We start from the raw sequence: 26,476 nt of genomic DNA, 5'->3' as shown, positions 1-26,476 counted from the left end.
TACATCATAAAGAACAAGGATGAAGCTGTGAAACATTTCATATAATGGAAGAATTTGGAAGGCCTTTATGCTGAGTAAAATTAATCAGCTGCCAAAGCACAAAGATTGTATGAGACCACTATTATAAGAACTCAAGAAATAGTTTAAACACAGTAGAAAATATTGTTTCATGGTTACAAGTGTGGCGAGGGAGGAAGGGAGAAGGGTATTCACTAATTAGATAGTAGACAAGAACTATTTTAGCTGCAGGGAAAGACAATACACAACACAGGAGAGGTCAGCACAACTAGACTATAGCAATAGCAAAGAAGTTTCCTGAATAAACCCATCACTTCAAAGGCCCAAGTAGCAGGGGCAGGAGCCCGGGGACTATGGTTTCAGAGGACATCTAGGTCAACTGACTTAAAAAATCTATTAAGAAAACATTCTGCATCCCACTATGGTGAGTGGCGTCTGGGGTCTTAAATGCTAGCAAGCGGCCATCTAAGATGCATCAATTGGTCTCAACCTACCTGGAGCAAAGGAGAATGAAGAACACCAAAGACACAGGGTAATTAATGAGCCCAGGAAAGAGAAAGGGCCACATACATCAGAGACTACATCATCCTGAGACCAGAAGAACTAGATAGTCCCCGGCTACAACTGATGACTGTCCTGACAGGGAACACAACAGAGAATCCCTGATGGAGCAGGAAAGCAGTGGCATGTAGACCTCAAATTCTTTTAAAAAGACTAGACTTCATGGTCTGACTAAGTCTAGAAGGACCCTGGAGCTCTTGGTCCCCAGAGCTTCTGTTTTCTCAAGACTGGAAGCATTCCCAAAGTCAACTCTTCAGACAGGAATTGGACCGGAGTAAGAAAATGATACTGGAGGAGTGAGTTTCTTGGCTCAAGTAGACACATGAGACTATGTGGGCAGCTCCTGTCTGGAGGGGAAATGAGAAGGCACAGGGAGACAGAAGCTGGCTGAATGGACACCGGGAATACAGGGTAGAGAGAAAGAGTGTCCTGCTCATTAGGGGGAGAGCAACTAGGAATACACAGCAAGGTGTATATACATGTTTGTATGAGAGACTGACTTGATTTGTAAACTTACACTTAAAGCACATTAAAAAAAGAAAAAGTCTCTTCTGCTGAGGTCACCTGTCAATGAGCAGTTACATTGGATGCAAATATATTCATTTTTTTTTTTTTTTTAATTTAGAGCTCTATCTACATACCTCTTGCCTAGACCTCCCTGTCACCAATGTTCCAGTCATGATCCTTGTTAAGTCCCTGACCATCCTGCCAAACCATTGGTCACATCTTGTGGATCAGTGTAAAATCACACATCCCGCCATTTCTTCTTCCAAGTAAAATGAACAATCAGAAGCACTACTTGAAGTTCTGCCCAGTGGGAGGAATTCTTCACCACTGTCCTTCAGGGAGGCCCCAGACAGGGGCTTCAGTGCTACAGCTGTCCACATTTGAGTAGTGACTACATTTTGCGCAGAACCATTTGTAAACCAGGTCTGTTTTTTCTCTTCCTCAGCCAGCTGATGATAGGAAACCTCCCATGAGGCCATATGTGCAGGCCGGGAAAAAGAAGGTAGGTAATGTAGCAGGAGTGGGGACCATGGGCATTTGGGCCATTTCATCATGAACTTACTTGTATATTTAGGACCTGCTCAAGCCCTATCTCAGTTTTACCACTTAATTTGACAATGTAGTGCTATCGTGCATGTCCAACTTTATGACATTGTGGGTCAAACAACTCTCAGGTTGCATGGTAACGTGATGGTTCATGGTTCACTGTTCAGTCTCTGCTAAATCCGAGCAACGACCCAAAAGCTGTTTCTCAAAAGGCAAGTAGTTATCTGTAGAGAATGTCAGGGATTTGAACACACACACACTCACACACACACATATATATGGAGAGAGAGGTTTAATTCAAGGAATTGGCTCACCTGATTGTGGGAGGCTAGCAAATCCAAAATCAGTCAGGCAACAGGCTAGAGACTCCTGCGGGCTTGCATCACAAAATTCATAGATGAAGCGACGAGAAAAGTCCAGATTACAGAAGTTATCACAAAATATTTTTATAGAGTCTGCAGGCAGAACACTCTCTTTTTTCTCTTCAGGCCTTCAGTGTATTGACTGAAGTCCACACATGTTATGAAAGATAACCTATTTTACACAAAGCCTATGATTTTACACAAATCACATGTAACTGAATCACAACAGCAACTAGACTAGTGTTTAAACAAACAGTTGGGCATCATAGCCTAGCCAAGCTGACATATAAAATTCATCATCCTAGCATGCAACACAATTCAGTAGAAAAAACTGATATATTAGAAGGCAAGAAGCACTATTGTTAATGATGGGGGATGTTTCATAATGAAAGGTTTTCCAAATTATTAGGGATATGATCTTTCCAAATTTGTATATGGAACACAGGTTCAACAAAGTATTGAAAGAAGCATACAAATAAACGATCACAAATGGAGATTTATATATTTCAAACTTATCAAAGTAGCAGATATATTATTAAGACTATGGACTGATTTAAACTAGATAATTAACTACTATATACATACACGCACACTACATGAAAGTATAGAATACACATATATTTCAAGTTCACATGGCACTTTCCCCAGAGACTGTTATATGCTCGTATTTCCAAGAATAAACTATAAACAATCAAGAACTGTTTTTAGCCAAGTTTAGCAAATAGGCCCCTGAAATAGGCTATTCAAATTCAAATTTTAATTAAGTAAAAAGAGATAGAATTAAAAAATTAGTTCCTCAGTAACAACAGCTGCATTTAATCTCAGACGAGAACATTTTCAGCTTCACAACAAATTCTATAACTACATATTACCTAAAAGAGAAAACAATTTAAAAAAATTGAAAACCATTGTACAGTGTTTACTACAGTAATACATCTACAGTAAAGCATGAGTGAAAAGAACGATCACAAAGAACGTTCATAATTTCATATGAATTTACATAAAAATATAACTTTAAAATCTGTCTTTTATAACCCTGGTGGCATGGTGGTTAAGTGCTACAGCTGCTGACCCAGGCGCTCCTTAGAAACTCTATGGGGCAGTTCTACTCTGTCCTATAGGGCAGCTATGAGTCGGAATCAACTCGATGGCACTGTTTTTTTTTTTTTTTTAATAAAGAAAAAGGGGAAAATATGCCAATGACTAATCAAAATGCAAATGGAGGTATTATCACATATATTACAAAAAATAAAAAGGAAATAAGAAGCTCTGATGACTTAGTGGTTAATTCATACAATGGTATTGTATATTCATGCAATGGAATATTATTAGCCCATAAAGAGAAACGAAGATCTGATACACGCTATGACATGGATGAACCCTTGAAGACACTATCCTGAGTGCAATAAGTCAGACATGAAAGGATAAATATTGTATGATTCTATTTGCATTAAATACCCAGAATATGCAAATGCACAGAGACCAAAATTCACTAGGTGTTCCCAATGGTAGGTGGGAGGGGGAAATAGGTAGTATTGTTTAATAAGTACAGGGTTATGAAAAATTTGGAAACAGATTGTGATGACAATTGCCCAACATGGTGAATGTAATTAGGGTTACTGAATTGTACATGTAAAAATGTTTGAGATGTTTTATTACATATATTTGACCACAATAAAAATTTAAAAAAGAATCAGAAACAATAAAATCAGAAAAACAGAGCAAAATAAACAAAAATCTGTGCAGTTGCTTTACTTGGTTGTCTAGTATTTTGTTGAAGAGGCTAGAGTCTGTATTGAAAGATAAATTTTTCTATAATTTAAATTTTTGTAATACATTTGTGGCTTGGTATCAGAATAACCCTGGCCTCATAGAAGGAGATATGAAGTGTCTTATTTTCTTCCATTTTTCAATAGTAGTGTGTAAGGATGAGTATTTATCCTTTTTAAAAGTTTCTTAGAACTCCCCAGTAAGCCATTTTGGTCTGGGGTTTTATTTGTGTGAAGTTTTGTTAGTTACTAACTCAATCTCTTATTATAGTGGGTTCATATGTTCAATTTCTTCTTGTGTCAGTTTCATATGGAACATTTATATTCTTCTACTGAACAAAGGGGGCTAGAAGCGAGACAGCAGAGCAGTGACTCATACCTCTGTCAGCCAGAAAGTCATGCATCCTTTAGTGAGGAGGCCTGCTTACTCTCTCCTAAAGGTTGCATGCTATGGTTGGGAAATAAGAAGAAAAATCTAAAGATGTAAATCCAGGACAAGAACAAACAATATCTGTGCTCTTCGCAGATTGTCCTATTAGGGTTCAGAGTGAGGCAAGAGTGGAAAAAGTAAATGACTCATCAATTGTCACTTAAAGTGTGAACAGGAATGTTTCACACTTGGATTATTCTGAAGTCAATTTATGGAATCTTATTAAAAGACAAAGATGTTTACTTGTGTCATATAGATCGTCCTTTTTCAAGTGCTTTTGAGAAATTGTTCTCATATTCTACAGGATTTTAAGGGCTAGAGGACTTAACCACTCATGCAGTAAACCTGTTTCCTTCTCATCACAAACTATTAAAACTTGAGCCATCTTAAGAATATCTTAGATATTGAAATCACACTTTTGGACTAGATTGCTAATTCATGGTATCACATTCCTCTTTTTTACATATACTTATCAGGTCATTTCTCTTATTTTGGAAAAATTTCTAAATATTATGACACTATTATGAACAACTATTTAATTAAACTTAACACCAGTTATTACATTTTCAACTTCATTGTTGGTGGCACAAAAACCAGCACCATCAAAATTATCTTCTTGATTCATCGGCTCTAGTTTTTTAACTCTTGCAATAATTTTTTAAAAATAAATTGTTGATTCTTCAGATATCCCTGATAAATAAATATCATTTAAAAGGATAAAACATTAAACAATATTGAACTTCATCACCATGCCAGCTATTGAAAAATTTAAAGTGCTAATTATATTATTAATATATTCATCCTTTAATTATAAGTAATTTTTTATATTTTAATAAGAATAATATGTTAAAAATTACAAAAACTCCTGTCTAACTATGTAGAGCAAGAAAAGTACTCTAGACGTATCAAACAGGCAAATATATGAGTAGGGCTACAAAAGGATACAAACTAGACAATAAACCTGTACACACACATACACACTTACATGTACAGAATACACATATTTTTGAAATTCACTTACATTTCCCAAAAGTCATTATGTGCTTATATTTCCAAGAATATAAATATCAAATATGTAAAACAGTGCTGTAGCCATGACATATGGGCTCTCAAAATATAGCTATTCCAATTTAAATTCATATTAATTAAGAATAAATAAAATTTTTGAAAATCAGTTCATCTTTCACACTAGCCACATTTTAAATTAAGATGTAAAACATTTCCTTTATTATAAATTCTCTAATGAGAGTATAACTTAAATATACTCTCGAATAGACATAAATAATAAACATTTTTAAATCTTCATATGACTTTTAATATTGCTAACTGATGTATGGTCAAAAGAATGATCACGAGGAGTGCTCATAATTTTCAGATAAACTAAACTAAAATTACAACATCGATAGCATGTTTTGTGAAAAACAGATTGACTTAAATGTGCGTATTAGAACAAGGAGCTCTGAAAATCGATTGTTTGACCCTTCATCACAAGAAGAGATTGGGGCCTTCTGAGATCTTTCCTCAGCATGCACACAGCCCTGTACAACGGCACAGCCTTCTAGACACCCAGGTACATTCATGAGCTTTTCAAAGCTCTCTGAACATCTTGTTCCCTAAATCTTCCTTTTATCTTTAATCAGGCTCTTTTGGCCACAACTGGTATTGCAGCCTCAGGTAACTGTAATATGAAACAATTGCTGTTGATTGTTTTCAGTAAACAATTTTCCCACAGAGCTAGCTCGAACCATGTCAAATATCCACAATGAACTGTGAGTGGGGTTTTCCAGGGAGACTGAGAAAGGTCAAAGGTTGACAATTTTGTGGTTATGGGACTCTTAAGAGCTCCAAACTTGGTCTTCCTCTTCAGTAGTGGCATAGCTGATAGTTTTCATGGCTACCGGGGTTTGGCATGAGGCCAAGATAAAATGTCACAGACACTATCTTTCTTACTGAGGTTCCGCATTTTTTCTTGATTAAATACTCCCTATATTGTCTCAAGCCTTTGTTTAATTGCCAGAGTCTTGAAAAAGTTGGTATGAAAATTTCTTGCCAGTTTCTTCCCTTTCTAGAGGATATTGACAGAGATCTACCCTCCATCATTCAAGAAGTCTCAACCCCAGTAGAGTCTTCATTGTGGAAACTGGTAAGCTGATATTAAAAATTGTATCAAAATGTAAACGGCCAATAATTCACAAAAGAATAAAAAATTTGAGCACTCACAAAATCGGATATTCAGATTTCTTATAAAACTGCAATAATTTAGGTATTTTTATTTTGTCACAAAAACAAACAGGTAAGTAAGCATGTTTAACAATATAGAGACTCAGGAACACAAGAAAGTTGTTATACTCCCAGTTATATTTTATTAGAGAAAAGGGTACTGATCAAAATCATCCAAGAGAAGAAGGCCATAGGGTAAAGTCCAGGAGGGTTCCAATGTGGAGCTTCCAGTTAAACAAATAATGTAATTGATTATAAGACTTTTGCAATCATGGTGTTATTTCCATTTGATAAAATATAAAGATACCTGAAGGGCTCCAGGGCCAGGTGTTTTAACTCAAAGTCTCAAGCTTACAAATGTATGTTTTTGCAGATGCACAACTGGCTGATTGAAGGCTTGATGAGGATATAATAGCACAGTTGTAAGTACGATTTGGTATCTCTCTTATCCTGAAATGCATAAAAATGCATAAACCCATTATATTTTGTGTGGTAATCCATAAAACAATGGCATTTTCCACGCAACAATAATAAAAGACTGTTATAAAAATAGGTAATGACATTTCTCTAAAATATTAATAACAATCATTATGAACACTGAGTACTTCGTTCTTAATATTCACATCAACATTTCATGTCATTAATTTTCGGTTTCTTTCTACATGCCTATAACTCAATTTAGTCAGATATAACTTATCTAAATTTTTCTTTTTGTATTTTTCTTCTATATAATATGATTCAGGAAAAACTTACTTTTGGTTGGAAGGTGAGCCATTTATCCATAACCAGGGATAATTACTGCTTTCACGTGAGAGTCCAACCCATGAAGAAGGTAGAAGGTCCATAAACTTCTATCATAAAAAAAAAAATCTGTTTTAATAACCATTACGCTTTTAGTACTTTAAAACATGCAGGTAGTGTTTTCTTTTACTTCATTTTTATTTTCAAACAAGGTATTAAGTGCTAGATTCTAAAATTAAAAATACGTTGAAGTTCTTTTTCATGCAAAAATAGCTATTTAAGTATTAATACTTAATAGTCTTATTCTCCTAGGTTTACAAAAAAAAAAAGTTTAATTTCATGTAACGTAATAGTTGCCAGGGTTCAATGAACTAGCATAACAAAAAAGCCACACCTACTGCAACTGATTCGATTCCCACTCACAGGGACTCTGTAGGACAGAATAGAACTGCCCCATAGGGTTTCCAAGGCTGTAATCTCTACGGAAGCAGACTGCCACATCTTTCTCCAGTGAAAAACTCTCATAGTAAGGGTTTAAGTAAGTCTCCAGATACTATTCCATTCTTCCCTCCAAAAATGTGTATTTTTCTACTATGTTTCTCAGAGATTGGTTTTTTAAAGGAAATTAAAGGGCTGCCACTGAGGAGATAAATGACACTGAAGAAAAAAAAATTTGTTTTTCTGTGCCCCGCATCTTTCTTAAACTAGACTAGTCCTGATTCTACCAGTTTTTGTATTGTCAACCCACTGCCATCGAGTCGATTCTGACTCATAGCTACCCTATAGAACAGAGTAGAACTGCCCCATAGAGTTTCCGAGGAGCGCCTGGCAGATTTGAACTGCTGGCCTCTTGGTTAGCAGCCATAGCACTTAAACCACTACGCCACCAGAGTTTCCTCTGTATTGGTAAGAAGGTGTAATTTAGAAAGAGTAATACACAGACACACATACCAAATGAGAAAGAGAAATAGAGAGAATCCACTACCTAGTGAAACTGTAATTTCAGATATGAAGAGGAAATGAATACATTCTCACATGCAGGAAAACTAAAAGAATTTGTCAATAGCAAACCTACTCATTACAACTGACTAAGAAAGTTCTTCAAATAGAAAAGAAATGAATAAGAAAGAATGTTGAAGCATCAGAAGGAAAAAAGAACAATGGAAAGAGCAGAAATGTGAGTACATACAATAGAATATTCTTATCCTCATGAGTTTTTTTAATCATATTAATGATTTTAACAAACATTATGACGCATTCCGCTAACCAACTCAATAATGTTTAAAAGTGGAGAAGATCCTGTTGCTCTTGAGTCAACTCATAGTGACCTTAGAAGACAGAGTAGAACTGCCCCATAGGGTTTCAAAGGCTGTAAATCTTTACAGAAGCAGATAGCCACTTCTGTCTCCCTGTAGAGTGGCTGGTAGGTTTGAACTGCTGGCTTTTCTGATAGCAGCCCAAGGACTTAACCACTGTGCCACCAGGGATTTTACTGGGAGTGAAATTTCCACACTTTACTGGAAATGTAAAACACTGATACCAATAGACCTTGAAAAGCCAGATCAATCACTAAGAAATCTATATGAAGAAAAAGAGTAAAAACCACTGTAAATAAATAATATAAAATCCTAAGAATGCTCAGATTACCCATAAGTAGGTAAGAAAGAACAAGAAAAAAAAATTACCCAAAGAAAAAACCATAAAAAAAAAAAAAAACTAAATAAAATGGCAAAGGTTTTAAGTGCTGGTTTTGATATTATACTGTAGTGCTGCAGGATGTTGCCATTTGTAGACACTGTGCGAAGAATACACGGAATATCTCTGTATTATTTTTTATAACTGCGTGTGAGTTTACTATTATCTCAAAATTACTTTTTTTTTAAAAAAGTGAGTGATATTTGCAACAGCTAATAGCATTCATTTGAAACTGGGATGAAATAATCTTGAGACGGTTTTGCAAAAGAGTGACAATCTAAGCCAGAAGCTATGCTGTAATTTCATAAGGCTAACTGCTAAACATTTTGGAAGATTATTTATCTTCCATTAGGCCATTTTAAAGCTATATCACTAAAAACATCTCCTAAGCAAAAAATATGTAGATTTTGGTTCTTTGTTGTTGTTAGGTACCCTGGAGTCAGTTTGGTCTCGGAGCCACAGTATTTATAAGGGAACGAAACACTGCCCGGTCCTATGCCATCCTCACAATCGTTGTTATGCTTGAGCCCATTGCTGGAGTCACAATATCAATCCATCTCCTTTAGGGTCTTCCTTTTTTCCATTTGTCCTCTGCTTTAACAAGCATGATGTCATTCTCCAGCTACTGATCCCTCCTGATAACGTGTCCAAAGCCAAAGTAGGCAAGATGAAGTCTCAGCATCCTTGCTTCTAAGGAGCATTCTGGCTGTACTTCTTCCAACACAGATGTGTTCATTCTTCTGGCAGTCAATATACCTTGTCGACACCTTAATTCACCCTAAATTCTTCTTCCAGCTTCCTCACTCATTGTCCAGCTTTCTCATGCATATGAAGTGATTGAAAACATCAAGGCCTGTGTCAGGCACCTTAGTCCTCAAAGTGACATCTTTGCTTTTTAACACTTTAAAAAGAGGTTTTTGCAGCAGATTTGCCTAACGTAATACGCCATTTGATATCTTGACTGCTGCTTCCATTGGCATTGATTGTGGATCCAAGTAAAATGAAATCCTTTACAACTTCAATCTTCTCTCCATTTATCATGATGTTGGTTATTGGTCCAGTTGTGAGGATTTTTGTTGTCTTTATGTTGAGGTGTAATCTATACAGAAGGCTGTGGTCTTTGATCTTCATCAGTAAGTGCTTCAGCCCTCTTGGCTTAAGCAAGCAAGATTGTATCATCTGCATATCAAAGGTTGCTAATTAGTCTTCCTCCAATCCTGATGGTGCGTTCTACTTCGTATAGTCCGGCTTCTTGAATTATTTGCTCAGTATACAGGTTAAACATGTACGGTGAAAGGACAGAACCCTGACCTACACCTTTCCTGATTTTAACCACGTAGCATCCCCTTCTTTTTTCAAATGATTGCCTCTTGGTCTGACTACAGGTTCTGCATGAGCACAATTAAGTCTTCTGGAATTCCCATGCTTCACAATGTTATATACAATTTGTTATAATTCACACAGTCGAACGCCTTTGCATGGTCAATAAAACACAGATAAACATCTTTCTGGTATTCTCTGATTCCAGCCAAGATCCATCTGACATCAGCAGTGATTTCTCTAGTTCCACAGTCTCTTAGTTATCTAGTGTTGCTATAACAGAAATACCACAGGTGGGTGCTTATAACAAACAGAAATTTATCTTCTAACAGTTTAGCAAACTAGAATTCTGAATTCAAGACACCAGCTCTAGGACAAGATTCTTCCCATCAGTTCTGGGGGAAGGCCCTTGTCTGTTCAGCTTGTTACATGATTCCTAGGAGATCTCCAAGTGAATTGTCATCAGTTTTCCAGATCTCTTCTTTCTGGTTTGCTTGTTTAATCTCTTTTATATATCAAAAGAGACTGACTCAAGATGCACCCTATGGTAATCATTTCTCACCAAGGTAACAAAGAAAGCCCATTCCCAAAAGGGATTATAAACACAGGCATAGAGGCTAAGATTTACAACACATATTTTATGGGGACACAATTCAATCAACAGCATTCCACCCTTTGGACCCCCAAAATTCACATCCTTGCCTCACGCAAAACACATTCACCCTGAAAGTCTTAAATCACCTCCAAATTCAAAATCTCACTTTCTGAATCATCTTAATCAAATATGGGTGAGATGTTAGACATAGTCCATCCTGGGGTGAAATTCTTCTTCCTCTGTGAATGTGTGAAGTCTAGATTACAAATTATCTTCTTCCAAAATACAATGGTAGAACAAGCACAAGGTTGATATTTTCATTACAGATGGGAGAAATTGGAAGGAAAGAAGGGATAACCGACAGCAAGCAAGTCCAAAATCCAGCAGAACAATTTACACTAGCTCTCAAGGCTTGAAAATAACCATCTGTTTTCCAGGACCACCAGGGCTAGGACACTGCCCTCCACACTCCAGGTATTAGCTACCCTTTGTGGATTCTGGGTGGTGGCCCCTCAGCGCTAGGCTTCAACTCCACCATCCAATCTCACAGGGATGGCAACTCTACACCTTTGCCTTTTTGTGGTCCTATTCTCCTTGGCCATCTGAGGTGTAACCCACCCCCTTACCCCAGGAAGGTTCAATTTTTCTGACCCTTGTGCATGAAAGCCCCAGAGCCACAGTGGTCCCACCCTTCTGGTAAGTCTTAACGGGAGCTCCACACTCTGTGCTACATCCAACAGTTCTGCTGATGTCTGAGCTGCTCTAGGGATGGTCTTCTTCTTTTCTTGCAGGGCAACAAATGTAGCTCCTTTGGCCCATTTCTTGCCTGTAAAATTCCAAGAGACAAGACAGCTTGTTTTCCTTTTGTTCATTCTCTGTCCTTTTCAGTGATGGCTTTTACTCTGTGGTAGTTAGACCCACCTGTCACAGTCTTAATCTCTTTAACAAGAGATTGAGTGGCCACATCCTTGGTGAACATCTTAGGACAAGGGTCCTTAGTTTGTACAACAGAATTTTCAAATCTTTAAGTTCTGTTTTCAGCTTGCACAGTTCATTTTTAAGTCCATCTCTTTCCTCTAACATTTTACTATAAGTGGCAAGGAAAAACCAACCAACCCCATTCAAATCTTGCTTGGAATTCTCCTCAGTTAGATATCCAAGTTCATCCCTTACAAGCTCTGCCATCTACCAAACATTTGAACATAATTCAGACAAGTTCTCTGTCACTGCATAAACAGCATAACCCTTCCTCTCTTGTCTAATCACGTGTTCATCATTTTCTTTAAAGCCTCACCAGAAGCAAGTTTAACATGCACATTTATAACAATATTCTGTTGCTGGTGTCATGTGTATTGTCTAAGGTGATAGAGACTTTCTACATAGTTCTGCTCACTTCCTCCTGAGCCCTCTCTAGACTTGCCTTTGACATCTATAATTCTACAGATAATTCCTTAAGGCAATCTAGGCTTTTTTGCTATTAGGCACCTTAAAAACCTTTCAGTCTCTACCCATTACTCAATTCTTAAACCACTTCCACATTTTAAGTATTTGTGAGAGCATTACCCTCATTTCTCAATACCAAATTGTCTTAGTTATCTAATGCTGCTATAAAAAGAAATATCACAAGTGGGAGGCTTTACCCAATAGAAATTTATTTTCTCACATTTTAGGAGTCTAGATGTCCAAATTCAGGGTGCCAGCTCTAGTGGAAGGCTTTCTCTCTGTGTCAGCTCTGGGAGAAAGACCTTTTCTCTTCAGCTTATTTTCTGGTTCCTTGAAGATATCTGTGTGCTTTGGCATCAATTTTCCCCATTTCTGCTTCTCTGACTTGCTTGTTTGATCTCTTTGGTATCTCAAAAGAGATTGACTAAAGACACTCCTGCCATATTAATGTAACAAAGAAAACTCATTCTTCAATGGGATTATAATCACAGGCATAGAGGCTAGAATTTACAACACATATTTTGGAGGGACATAATTCAATCCATAACATCGGTCTTCTTCTGAACCTGCCTTGAATTTCTGGCAGTTCCCTGTTGATGTTGTGCTGCAACCCTTTGTTAATTATCTTCAGCAAAATTTTTCTTGCATGTGATGCTGAAGTTATTGTTCAGTAATTTCCACATTCTGTTGGATCACCTTTTCAGAATGGACACAAATCTGGATCTCTTCCGGTCAACTGACCAAGCAGCTGTCTTCCAAATTTCTTGGCATAGGCAACTGAAAGCTTCCAGCATTGCATCCTTTTGTTGAAACATTTCAATTGGTATCCTTTCAATTCCTGGAGGTTTGTTTTTTGCCAAGGCCTTCAGTACAGCTTGGACTTCTTCCTTCAATTCCATTGGCTCTTAATCATATGCTACCTCCTGAAATGGTTGAAATCAACCAAATCTTTTTGGTATACTGACTCTGTGTACCCCTTCCATCTTCTTTGATGCTTCCTGAGTCAGTCAATATTTTGCCCACAAAATCCCTCAATAGTGCAACTTGAGGCTTGAAGTTTTTTTTTGTTTTTGTTTTTGTTTTTTTCCAGTTCTTTCAGATTGAGAAATGCTGAGTGTGTTCTTCCCTTTTGGTTTTCTATCTCCAGGTCTTTTCACATTTCATTATAACACGTTGTCTTCTTGAGTTACCCTTTAAAATCTTCTCTTCACCCCTTTGACTTCATGATTTTCCCATTCGCTTTAGTGTAACTTTAGGAAACTTATATTCACATAAAAGTTTCTTTCAGCATAAATTTTTCAACTTTCCCCCTTTTAATTGTTTGCATGTAAGATTTTAAACTGGAGAGGTTAAAATGAAAAACTTAGAGTATCAATTTGACTATGTCTTTGACAAGTTTATAAATAGCACTTCTGGATTTCTGGTTAAAGATACTAAAGCAATTGAAAAGACCATATTTTTGGTCAAGAACACCATAGTCATCAAAGTGACATCTTTGCATTTTAAAATTTAAAAGAGGTCTTTGGCAACAAATCTGTACAATGCAATATGTTGTTTGAGTTCTTGACAGCTACTTCCATGGGCATTTGTAGTTGATTCAAGTAGAACAAAATCATTGAAAACATTGATTTCTTTGCCATTTATCATAATGTTGTTTTTTTTTTTTTCAGTGTTGAGGATTTTCAATTACTTCACATTCAAGTGTAATCAATACTGAAGGCTGTTAGTCTTTGACATTCTTCAGTAAGTGTTTCAAGTCCCCTTCACTTTAGGCAAGCAAGGTTGTTAATGAGTCATTCTCCAATCCTGATGCTGAATTTCTTTTTTCATGTGGTGCAGCTTCTCAGATAATTTGTTCAGCATAAAGATTCAGTACGTAAGGTGAAAGGATATCACAACTGTGCCACACTCCTTTTCCAGCTTTGAACCACAGAGTATTCCCTTGTTCTGTTTGAATATTGCCTCCTGATCCAGTTCAGGTCCTGCATGAGCAAAATTAATCGTTTTGCAATTCCTGTTCTTCATAATGTTAACCATAATTTGTTATGATCCACTCTGCTGATTGTCTCTAAATAGTCAATAAAACCCAGGTAAACATCCTTCTAGTATTCCCTGCTTTTGGCAACAATCCATCTGACATCAACAATGATATCCCTCATTCAATTCTGAATCCAGCTTAAACTTCCAGCACTTCCCTGTCAATATACAGCTGAAATTGGTTTTGAATTATCTTCAACACAAATTCTGATAATACTTGCATTCTTTTTGATGATTTTTCTTTGGAGTGGTTATGAATATAGATCTGATAGCTAATTCTTTTTTTTTTTTTTTTTACTTGAAAGTCTATGCCGTACAAACACTAATCCAAAAAACAAAAAGTTTCAGTGGCTATATTACTATGTGTCATGGATTGAATTGTGTCCCCAAAAAATATGTTCATCCATTTGGCTAGGTCAGGATTCCCACTATGGTGTGATTGTCTACCGTTTTGTCATCTGATGTGGTTTTCCTATGTGTAAACCCTATCTCTATGATATTGATAAGACAGAACTAGTTGCAATCATGTTAATGGGTTAGGACTCAAACTACAAGATGGATTGTCTTGATCCACTCTTTTTTTTAAGATATAAAAGAGAGAAGGGACCAGGGATACAGGGGTACCTCGTACCTACAAGAAACAAGAGCCAGGAGAATAGCCCATTCTCTGGCCCAAGTTCCCTGCACTAAGAGGCTCCTCAACCAGGATAAGATTGACAAGCACCTTCCTACAGAGCCAACAGAGAAAGAGAGCCTTCCACTGGAGCAGATGCTGTGAATTTGGACTTGTAGCCTACTAGACTGGGAGAGAATAAATTTCTGTTTGTTAAAGCCATCCACTTGTGGTATTACTGTTATAGCAGCCCTAATATTTAACACACTATGTAAGAACAAAATAATGACCAAGGAATATTATAAGAGACAAAGAGAATCATTATATATTGATAAAGGAGTCAATTGATCAAAAAGGACAAAATAGTTTTAAATACGGATGCACCTAACATCAAAGTTTCAAATACATAAAGCAGATCTGATAGAGTCGAAGGTGAAAAAGGCAAGTCCACAGTATTAACTGGTGACTTCAGCACTCTTCTCTTTCTACTCAATAGAACATATAGACAGAAAACCATTAAGTAAATAGAAGAATTGAACATCACTATCAACCGTCTTATCCTGTTGGAAATTTATAGAACATGCCACACACATAATAAAGTATATTGTATTCACATGCACATAGTGTATTCACCAACATAGACCATACATTGGGCCATAAAACAAACGTCAGCAGATTTTAAGGAATTGAAATCATACAAAATATTTTCTTTTAGTACATGCAATATAACCAGAAATTAATAATAAAAGAGAATATGTGAAGAATTTAACTAACCCAGGAGGCCTCTGAGAATGTCACAAAGAAATTAGGAAAAAGAAAAAAAAAAAAAAAGGGGGAGAGAATAGAGTGAAATGAAAACACCTCATATCAAAATTTGTGAATTGTAGTTAAAGCAGTGCCAAGAGGTAAACTGACCACATTAAATGCTTATTTTATAAAATTGAAAAGGTCTGAAATAAATGATCTAACTTCAACATCAAGAGAAGAGAAAATTAAGCTCAAATAAAGAAGGAAAAATACCCAAACCTAATAGTGTAAACTAATGTAATGAAAACTGCAAAACAGAATAAGTAAATGAAACCAAATCATTTTTCTTGGAAAGATTAATTAAATTGATAAACCTCCAACCAGAAAGCTGAATACAAAGAGAGAGGGCATAATTATATAAAGAAATGAACAAAGAGGACCTAACTACAATCTCAAGAACATGAAGTAATGAAAACTGCAAAACAGAATAAGTAAATGAAACCAAATCATTTTTCTTGGAAAGATTAATTAAATTGATAAACCTCCAACCAGAAAGCTGAATACAAAGAGAGAGGGCATAATTATATAAAGAAATGAACAAAGAGGACCTAACTACAATCTCAAGAACATGAAGATTGCACAGGACTAGGCAACATTTTGCTGTGTTATATCCATAAGGTCACCATTAGCTGGAGGTCACTTAATGGTAACTAACAATAACAACAACAACAACTGCAGATATTATTGACATAAAAATGAATAGTAAAATGTTATGAATAACTATGTAAATAAATTTTGTAATCTTGGTAAAAAGAAATTGTTGAAAGCACTAAAGAGCACTCAAAAAATAAATTAATTAATAAAAGATATCTAGAAATTCCATGTGCAAACAAGGATTAGATTACATTAAACTCTCAAACATTTTCAGGAGCGGAAAATGGTGCAAACATGTTGAAAATATTCTCTCATATTTTTATTTTAAAGTTAAACATACACTTCACCTATAACCCAGCAATTTCACTTGAATTCCACAAAACTGAATATGTACATACACACAGCTTTTTGCACAAGATTTTTCATATTAGTTTTTTTTTTCACAATAGAAAAATTCTGGAGACAATTCAAATATCCATAAGCAGATTAATCGATCAACAAGTTGTAGAATACATACACACTTGTGACGTGAAGCATTAATAGAAGAAAAACTAGCTTGTTGTTGTTGTTAGGTGCCGTCGAGTCAGTTCCGACTCATAGCGACCCTAAGCACAACAGAACAAAACATTGCCCAGTCCTGAGCCATCCTTACAATCATTGTTACGCTTGAGCTCATTGTTGCAGCCATTGTGTCAATCCACCTCATTGAGAGTCTTCCTCTTTTCCACTGACCTTGTACTCTGCCAAGCACGGTGTCCTTCTCCAGGGACTGATCCCTCCTGACAACATGTCCAAAGTATGTAAGATGCAGTCTCGCCCTCCTTGCTTCTAAGGAGCATTCTGGTTGTACTTCTTCTAAGACAGATTTGTTCGTTCTTCTGGCAGTCCGTGGTATATTCAATATTCTTCGCCAACGCCACAATTCAAAGGTGTCAACTCTTCTTCAGTCTTCCTTATTCATTGTCCAGCTTTCACATGCATATGATGCAATTGAAAATACCATGGCTTGGGTCAGGCTCTTCTCAGTCTTCAGGATGACATCTTTGCTCTTCAACACTTTAAAGAGGTCCTTTGAAGCAGATTTACCCAATGCAATGCGTGTTTTGATTTTTTGACTGCTGCTTCCATGGCTATTGATTGTGGATCCAAGTAAAATGAAATCCTTGACAACTTCAATCTTTTCTCTGTTTATCATGATGTTGCTCATTGGCCCAGTTGTGAGGATTTTTGTTTTCTTTATGGTGAGGTGCAATCCATACTGAAGGCTGTGGTCTTTGATCTTCATTAGTAAGTGCTTCAAGTCCTCTTCACTTTCAGCAACCATGGTTGCTATGATGTTGGAAATCAGAAGCCTGAAAGTGAGTACTAATGGGACGAAGGAAATATTGTCTTGACTGGAGTTATGTGTTCATACACAGATGAGTACATTTGTCAGAATCATTGAACTGTATATGCAAAATCTGGGCAGTTGAATGCAAGTGAAGTATGACTCACTAATAAAATAACACAAAAAGAACAGATGAAATCATCACCTTGACATACACATCAGATGTTAACTAACAATTGAATGGATAAAAAAATTGTGATATATCCATAAAATTGCTACTCATTAATAAAAACAATAAACTATTGAAACATACTACAGCATGGATCAATCTCAAAATAAATGTTAAATAAAGAAATAAGAAAAAAATGTATAATCCATAAATAAAAAATCTCTAGAAAATGCCAACTAAAAAAGTAGAAGTAGAAAGTAGATCAGTGGTTGTCTATAATTGGTGACTGGTTAAGGGTAGGAGAAGGGACTACAAAGACACATGATGAAACTTTTGAGGGTAACAGTTGTACTCATTCTCCAAAAGTGATGGTATCACAGGTATATACATATATCAAAATTTAAGACACTACATGATTTAAATATGTACAGTTTATATTTTATGTCAAGTATACCTTGAGACTCATAGCGACCCTATAGGGGTTTGGTTTTTTTGTTTTTTGGTTTATACCTTGAGAAATGGTTTTAAAAGGGAGAAAAAGTAAACTTCCTTATTCTGATAGAGTTATCTTCAAAAAAACCGAACAACATATATACCCTATGATGACATGATTAAAGCTCTTATTCTGACATAGGTGAATAAGACTATGATGTCCAATATCACCTCTTTTCCTCTCTTTTGAAGTGGGCAGTCTTTTAAGTATAATAAACAAAAAACAGTAAGCTAGATATAAATAATAACAGAAGGAATAAAACTGACACATGTCATACGTGATTAAATTTTGTGTGTAGAAAGTCAAAAGGAATTTAAAGGTGAATTTTTAGAATTAATAAGTGTGCTCAGAAAGTGTGTTGGATACACATCATTTTCAGAGTGATAAATTAGAAATAGCAGAAAATTAAACATAAAACATAACTGGAGCCAAATCAAACAAAAAAGCTTTCAAGACTTGTACACAAAACCATAAAAGCATTAAAAGAAAACAAATGGAGGATAAAACCAGGTTAAGATATTACATTATTAAGATGTCAATTTTCAACAATTAATCTATCGATTCAACATAACAAAAAAAGACACAGCATGTGTTTTGAGAATATTTATACAGAAATTTAAAGGGCTAAGGGTAGAAGGGGATAAATCTTGAAGGAGAACACTACTGTACGGAATATAAAGAATTAATAGAACACTTTAGTAATTTTACCCATGTGACACTCATGCAAGAAGAAAAGATAGAAAAGTGAAACCTGGAAGTGACCAGGAACATATCCACACACACACAAATGTACATCAATATCCCTGATTTATGACAAAGGTGGCACAGAGAGGAATGGATAAGTGATCATTTTTACTATAAATTATGCTAACTCAATTAGATACTGATGTAGAAAAATAAAAACTTCTATCAGCATCACAAAAATTAAATTCCAATAGATCATACATCTGGACCAGTATATCATAACTGGGCCAATAAGTAACCTCATGATAAACAGATAAAAGATTGAGTTGGATCCACAGTCAATGCACACGGAAGCAGCAGTCAGGAAATCAAAGGACTCGTTGCACTGGACAAATCTCATGCAAAAGACCTTTTAAAGAGTGTTAAAAAGCAAACATGTCACTTTAAGGACTAAGGTGCCCTTGATTCAAGCCATGGTGTCTTCAGTTGCCTCATATGCATGTGAATTTTGACAATGAATAAGGAAGAACAAAGTAGAATCATTGCCTTTGAATATGGTGCTGGAGAGGAATACTGAATACACCACAGATGTCAGAAGAACAAACAAATCTGTCTTGGAAGAAGTACAGCCAGAATGCTCATTAGAAGCAAGGATGGCAAGAATTTGTTTCACATACTTTGGACATGTTATCAGGAGGGACCAGTGCCTGGAGAAGGATATCATGCTTGGTAAGCAAGGGGGTCAGAGAAAAAGAGGAACACCCTCGCTGAGGTGGATTCACACAATGCCTACAACAATGGACTCAAGCATAACAAATATTGTGAGGACGGCACAGGACCTGTCAATATTTCGTTCTGTTGTACATAGGGTCTCTATGAGTTGAATCAACTCGACAGCACCTAACAATACATCTAAATATAGTAAATAAGCATTTTCAGAAAAACATTTTTTAAAAAAACGATAAAATGTAAAACCTTCAAATTAATTTAGTAGATTATATATTGAAGTTTGGTCTGTTACTAAAAGAGCTGCAGCATATGCACTAACACTATAAATGAGAAATTGGACTATATTAATATTAATAAATCTACTCATTAAGAGACTCCAACATGGAACTAAATATGTAAGCCATGGAGAAAAATAAAACTATTATAAAGTTATAAAATCAAAAAAGAAATCATAACCAATATACATCAAGAAGATATTGGGAGAACACAACTGACAATCACAGAGGAAATATGGGCAAAAGACATGAATAGGCGTTTCATAGAAGAATATTCTAGTGGCTAACAGCACATTAAATGTGTTCAGTCAAGCAATAGTATGGAAAATGTCTATTAATATCATAACAATCAAAACTTCTACTATTGAAATTTCTCATAGTAGTAAGTTTTGATGAGGACGTGGATCAAGGGACAGGTCAAACACTGTTAGATAATATGTGTATGTGTCCTATGATCTAGCAAACTTTTGGGATAACTTAAAAATCCTGACAGGTACATATACCTGTAACCCTGCATGACCCTACAATTTTATTCCTGTGCATCAGATAATATGTGGTAAAAGACATCCAGAAAGATATTTAGAGAATAATTACTCATAATAGGTAAATAGTAGCTAAATGTTTTCTTAATAGCAATATTTCTATCCACCATAGAATGGATTTTAAAATGTTTATTCATGTAACAATGGAGTTCCTGGTGGTACAAATGGCTAAGCACTCAGTCACTAACAGAAAGGTTGGAGATTCAATTCCACCCAGAGGCACCTTGAAAGATAGGTCTGCCAACCTGTTTCTAAAAGTTCTACCTGCGGAAAACTCTTTGAAGTGTTATTCTACACTGAAACACATGGGTGTCCATGAGTCAGAATCGAATCCATGGCAGCTGGTTATGTTTTTTTGTTTTGTTTGGTGGGTTTACTTACATAACAGAGCAGTGAAATGAACAAACTGCAACGATAAGGATCAATTGCACAAATATATGTGAGTGAAAGGAGATAGACTCAAAAATGTACATTATATGATTCCATCTCTATAAAGTTTAAAAACTCAGCATAGTGCTTTGACAAGAAGGAGAACTGGTAAAAGCAGACACAGGGGTAGAGCTATTGGGGAAGGTACTAGCATTTTCTATTTCTTGACATGATTTGTAATTACATAGGTGTATTAATTTGTGATTAATCTTTACAATGTTGATATATTTACATTTTTTATGTTTAAAAGAAACAAGAAAGTTTACTTTCAGAAAAAAATGTATAGAAGCATTATTTTTCATAAATTAGCAAGAACAGGAAATAAACCTTTTTTTTGGTATTTTTTACACTAATGGCATCAAATATAAATAAAGCATTGTCAATTCAAACAATGGAGTACTGCGTAGCCTTGAAAATAAAGCACAATTTTGGACAAATCAGTCTTAGAAGAAACACAATCAGAATGCTCTTTAGAAGCAAGAATGGTGAGACTTTGGCTTGTTTGTTTCAGACATGTCATCAGGAAAGACCAATTACTAGAAAAGGACATCTCGTTTGCTAAAGAAGAGGGCTAATGAAAATTAGAGAAATATTCAGTGAGATGAATGGACCACAGTAGATTCAGACATACCAATGAACATTAAGACGGCACAGGACCAGACAATGTTTTGTTTTATTGTAAGTAAGGTCTCCGTGGATCAGAGTCAAATCTAAGGCAACTAACAACAACATGGACAAAAATATGGATGAATACTAAATCAAAATATCAACTGAAATATGTAAGACACTAAACACTTCATAGAGTAAAACTCTGTTTACATAAGTTTGCAAAGTAGGCAAATCTGTATTCTTTAAGATGCATAGGGTACATATGGCATGTCAGTAATGTGTCTTGATACTTTTCATTGACTCATATATATTTTGTATACATTTCTTTTTGTATGTTATACCTTTTAATAAAATATTTCAAATATTTGAAATCTTACCATTTCTTCTTCATTATCTATATTAGTCAGATTAGATTTCTTAGAAGCGCAGGCCATCTGACTCTCAGTCCAGGTTTTTTTATCACTACTAACATAATAGCAATTGTTGGAATAGGATAACCAGTCCTCTGGACAACGGCCACAATGAGATGCTGAAAAAAGAATATGAATTACTAACCAGAAACAATTTGAATTAAAAAATATAAATTAGGTGACATATTTGCATAGGCATAAGCACATATCTGCACAACCTATAGATGCCATCTCATTCACTTACATACACATACACATATGAAAAAACATGCACACACACAGAAAGGGTCAGCCTCCCATCCTCTAATTTATGTACCATTAAAAACCAAAAAAATGAAATATCTATCCTATACATGTCCTGAAAATCACAGAACAAAACTACTTTATTAGAATAGTAAAGTTATTTATTTCTTATCACATTATGCTGTTGTGGTTGTTAGGTGCTATCAAGTCGATTTTCAGCTCATAACAACCCTATGAGACACAGTAGAACTTTCTCACAGGGATTTTCTATGCGAAGCCCTGGTGGTGCAGTGGTTAAGAGCTCATCTGCTAACCAAAAGGTCTGCAGTTCAAATTCACCAGCCACTCCTTGGAAACTCTATGGGGCAATTCTACTCTGTCCTATAGGATAACTATGAGTTGGAATTCACTCGACCACAATGGGGTTTTTTGGTTTGGTTTAATCTTTAGAGAAGCAGAAGGAAATTTGAGGCAATTGTTAAAAGAAGGGTATAGTGATCTTTAAACAATATTTCTTCTAATTTTTGAACAAAAAGGATTTCCTCACATGATCTTTGTATATGAAAATTTATTGCTATATTTTTTAAGGTTTAAAAAAATCTGTTATTACTTCATCATGAGCTAAAATAGAGACAAAATATAATCTCAATCTATCAGCCCTGGTGGTGCAGTGTTTGAGAGCTTGGCTGCTAACTGAAAGGCCAGCAGTTCAAATTCACCAGCCACTGCCTGGGAACCCTATGCGGGCAGTTCTACTCTGTCCTGTAGGGTCCCTATGAGTCGGAATCAATTCAATGACAACAGGTTTCCTTTTGGTTTATATCAGAACTTTTAAAATTATTACTTACCTTTCTGGGTTCCGTTCACTTCCAGCATTCCAATAGCTAGAAAGGCTGCAGTAATTATTAAAGGTATTAATATTTCTGTAATAAATGATAATAATCTTAGTATCCTAGTATGAAATGTGGATATCATTTAAAATAATAATAATGTATATTAAAATTATTTTATCAACAAAAATTAATAAAGTTATGAAAGTTTTTAGAAAAAATATTTGGACAGCCTAGTGGAGAAATTTCACCACCTCTTACAGTATTTGATTTAACTACCTGAAAATATTAATTTGTATGACTCAACAAGTATTTTCAGCCTATCAATGTAAGTCTTTGAGATGTGACCAAAACACACACATGTGTATATATATATACACATGCACATATTCGGAAACCCTGGTAGCGTAGTGGTTAAGTGCTATGGCTGCTAACCAAAGGGTCGGCAGTTCGAATCTGCCAGGCGCTCCTTGGAATCTCTATCGGGCAGTTCTACTCCGTTCTATAGGGTCGCTATGAGTTGGAATCAACTCGAGGGCACTGGTTTTTTATTTTTTTTTAAACATATTTAGAATACACACATTTAGAATTAAAAACATATAGTCTCTACAACCATTCTGTTATTCATGCATTTGAAAAATTCAGAGTAACTTCTCCACATTTAGTTCACATTGATGAAGCATTATTTACTAAGATTAAAAACCTTGGCAAGTATATCACATAAATGCATATGTTAAAATGAGAGTTCTATTCCATAATATTATGAAATACACAGAGGCACTTTCAAACCTTTAAAGGGAATACTCCCTTACAAACTTTTAAAAAGTTACAAGGAGTAACAACTATGACTGCCACGGTTATTACACTGGCCATCAGGTCAGTGCAGATGATTCCCAGGATCCCAGCAATGAGCTTCCCTGGAGGAAATGGGAGACATACAGAGAGAGAAATGGAAACACTGAGAGAGGACAGATGGAGCCAAAGTTTAGAATGTTTATATACAAGAGAACCCACATGCACAGGGAATCACATACATAAATAAATACTGGGCATGGAACCCACATTCTCCATTGTAATTTTTCTCTCAGAATATACCGTTGCATTTTCAGTGAGATAATAGTCCATGAGTTATTCATCAAAAGTTACAAATTTTAACACTGCCTGAATAGAATTAATCTGCAGATTTCATAGTAGAATACGATTATCTGTATTTCAGGTCGGACACTCACAAATGAAAAATAGGGAGCCTACCCCCTTCATCTGACTAACCTTGCTCCATGTCTTCATCTTCACTCTTTCCCCACATCTCTGTGCTAGAACTACACACATCCTAGTGCAGTTATAATGAGAACTGATTAAATGATTTACCCTTGCAGTGGAAACTCTTGTCCTTCTTCTGAAGATCCTGGGAAGCATGAAGGTTTAATTCCACATAAGTTATCTCCTGCTCAGTGATTGAAATGGAGCTATCAGCGTCCTTGCGTTTGATTTGCTGCTTTTGGGGTTCTTGGCCAGATTCAGTCTTGAGTAGGTTACTGTTTGATTATTCATCTCTGCAGCTGAGGGGTGTCAAGGTCTGTGCTCTATGAGAAACTGTGTTTATGGAGGGACTATGTGCTGAATATATGGCAAGATCAAACTAGGTGGGGAGGGAGGGTAAGTATCAGTGCTCACTTTGCAGCCAAGAACCTGAAGTTTTGGTTCTAACTTATGTAATGCCTTACAAAAATGTCTCATGGTAGAATAAGTCGAATGCTGACATTCTGGTTAGCAGCCATAACTCTTAACCAGGGTTTCCATTGAAGAATAAAGAAGTTCATAAATAAGAATATCCTTACTTATTAAAAGTCATATTCCACAGAAATATTTTAAACAATTATAATACCTGGGTTAAAAATTAATTTATTGATCTGTTAAAAAAAATGAAGCATCACTTTATGACAATTTTGTAATACAATAATGGTGAAAGACAGAGTGCTCCAAAGAAGAATTGCAAATTTAGCACATATAAGAATTTATTGAGCTTAATTACATTCGTTTAGTGACTTATGTTTATTTATTAGAAAGAGATGAAGTGCTATTACATGATCTCTTTCTTATTAATGAATGGTGAAGAGTTCTGAGATATCACTGCATGTTTAAGGAAATATATGTCAGAATAACTACATGACACAATGAACTCATCAACAACCTAAAGAATATTGGAAACACCATTTTAAACAACTTAAAAAATATATTTCTTATACAAAAATTATTGGCAATTGATTGAATTGCCAAAATATGAGACCACAAATTGATAAATAAAAGTGCATACTGTTTATGGCAGAACACGGTTGGTTCAAGCTTCAATAAAAGATCATATGGTTGTCACAGTCCGTATGGGTTCCTTCACTTGTGTAATTGCTATAATTCAGTAATGTATCTTAATAATTTCCCCATTGGACTCTGGAGTCAGCAAGATCAAGAATTGAATTCTCATTTTGAAACTTACAATATGTGACCGTTATTAAGGTAGTTAATGTCTACTAATTTAATGTTCTAATCTAAAATGGGAATACTAATACATAAAATGTAGTGCATATAACTACATAACTCTCAACCCAGCAATTGTCAGCTCTGAATAGATAATGAGTGTTTGGCTTATTATATTAGCTGCAGTTTCTTGTTATTGCTCCTGATTCATATCAGGTAGAAATTCCAAAAGTAACTCATTAGACAGCATTCTCTTATAACAGTGCGGGTTTTTTTCCAGGGTTTTTTTCAATTAATTGAAGTCTTTTGATATTTATTACTATCTTTAGGATTTCATGGAAGCTACATCATCCTTTTCTAAAAAAAGTAAAGCTGTGTGTATATAATTTAAGTAAGTGAAAGAGGAATTATGTTTGGCCTTACATCATCCTATTAATATGTTTTTTTTTTTTAAGAAGCTAGCTGTAAACACTGGGCTAAACATAAAATATTACACTATTATACACAAAGACACTCGTTGAACCAATTATAAAATCCAAAATTAATTGTTCTTTGTCATGATGCTTAGGGGATTTCAATTTAAATTATGTTGATTAACAAACTTAAATGTGTGTGTGTGTGTGTGTGTGTACACTTTACTAATTCTCAACCTATAATAATCTGAATAAATTAAGAAATTCTCCGACATATTTCATATTTGGCTTACTTTATACTCTGACTCCTATGTTCTACAGAGATTCTATTGTACATTAATAGAACCTCAGTGAATCATGCACAGCAATTATGACCTCCCACTAAATGAGATGGGCTAGAAGGCAGAGAGGAGAGCAGTGGTACATACTTTCTCTCCATCAGAAAGTCACGCATCCTTTGGTGGGAAGGTCTCGTTAATGTCCTACAGGGGCCAATATGGCTAGATAGTAGAAGGTGAAATCTAAAGACATAAATCCTGTAAAAGCACAAAGAATATCTGTGCTCTTCACAGACTCTCCCGTGAGGGCTCAGA

At 35.5% G+C, this 26,476-nt stretch overlaps 2 protein-coding genes across 3 annotated transcripts in view; both read right to left on the bottom strand.

The window, feature by feature from the left end:
- The window catches only part of LOC111749422 (NKG2-F type II integral membrane protein-like), a 199,840-nt gene that overhangs the window by 71,279 nt on the left and 102,085 nt on the right, over nucleotides 1–26,476 (bottom strand). The gene's annotated exons all lie outside the window — the stretch shown is intronic.
- LOC100663397 (NKG2-C type II integral membrane protein-like) overlaps nucleotides 5,551–26,476 on the bottom strand; it is a 44,838-nt gene continuing 23,912 nt past the window's right edge. The window contains exons 2-5 of the mRNA XM_064284589.1: nucleotides 23,017–23,061; nucleotides 21,893–22,044; nucleotides 7,167–7,264; nucleotides 5,551–6,863 (exon numbers count right to left, since the gene is read on the bottom strand). Coding sequence (XP_064140659.1) covers nucleotides 6,746–6,863; nucleotides 7,167–7,264; nucleotides 21,893–22,044; nucleotides 23,017–23,061 — 413 coding nt within the window. The 3' untranslated portion in view covers nucleotides 5,551–6,745. The remainder of the gene's footprint in view (nucleotides 6,864–7,166; nucleotides 7,265–21,892; nucleotides 22,045–23,016; nucleotides 23,062–26,476) is intronic.

This window comes from Loxodonta africana, chromosome 4 (genome assembly GCF_030014295.1).
Source record: "Loxodonta africana isolate mLoxAfr1 chromosome 4, mLoxAfr1.hap2, whole genome shotgun sequence".
Lineage (NCBI taxonomy): Eukaryota > Metazoa > Chordata > Mammalia > Proboscidea > Elephantidae > Loxodonta > Loxodonta africana.
Note: the sequence above shows the minus strand (reverse complement) of the source record. Positions and strands in the feature narration are given on the sequence as shown.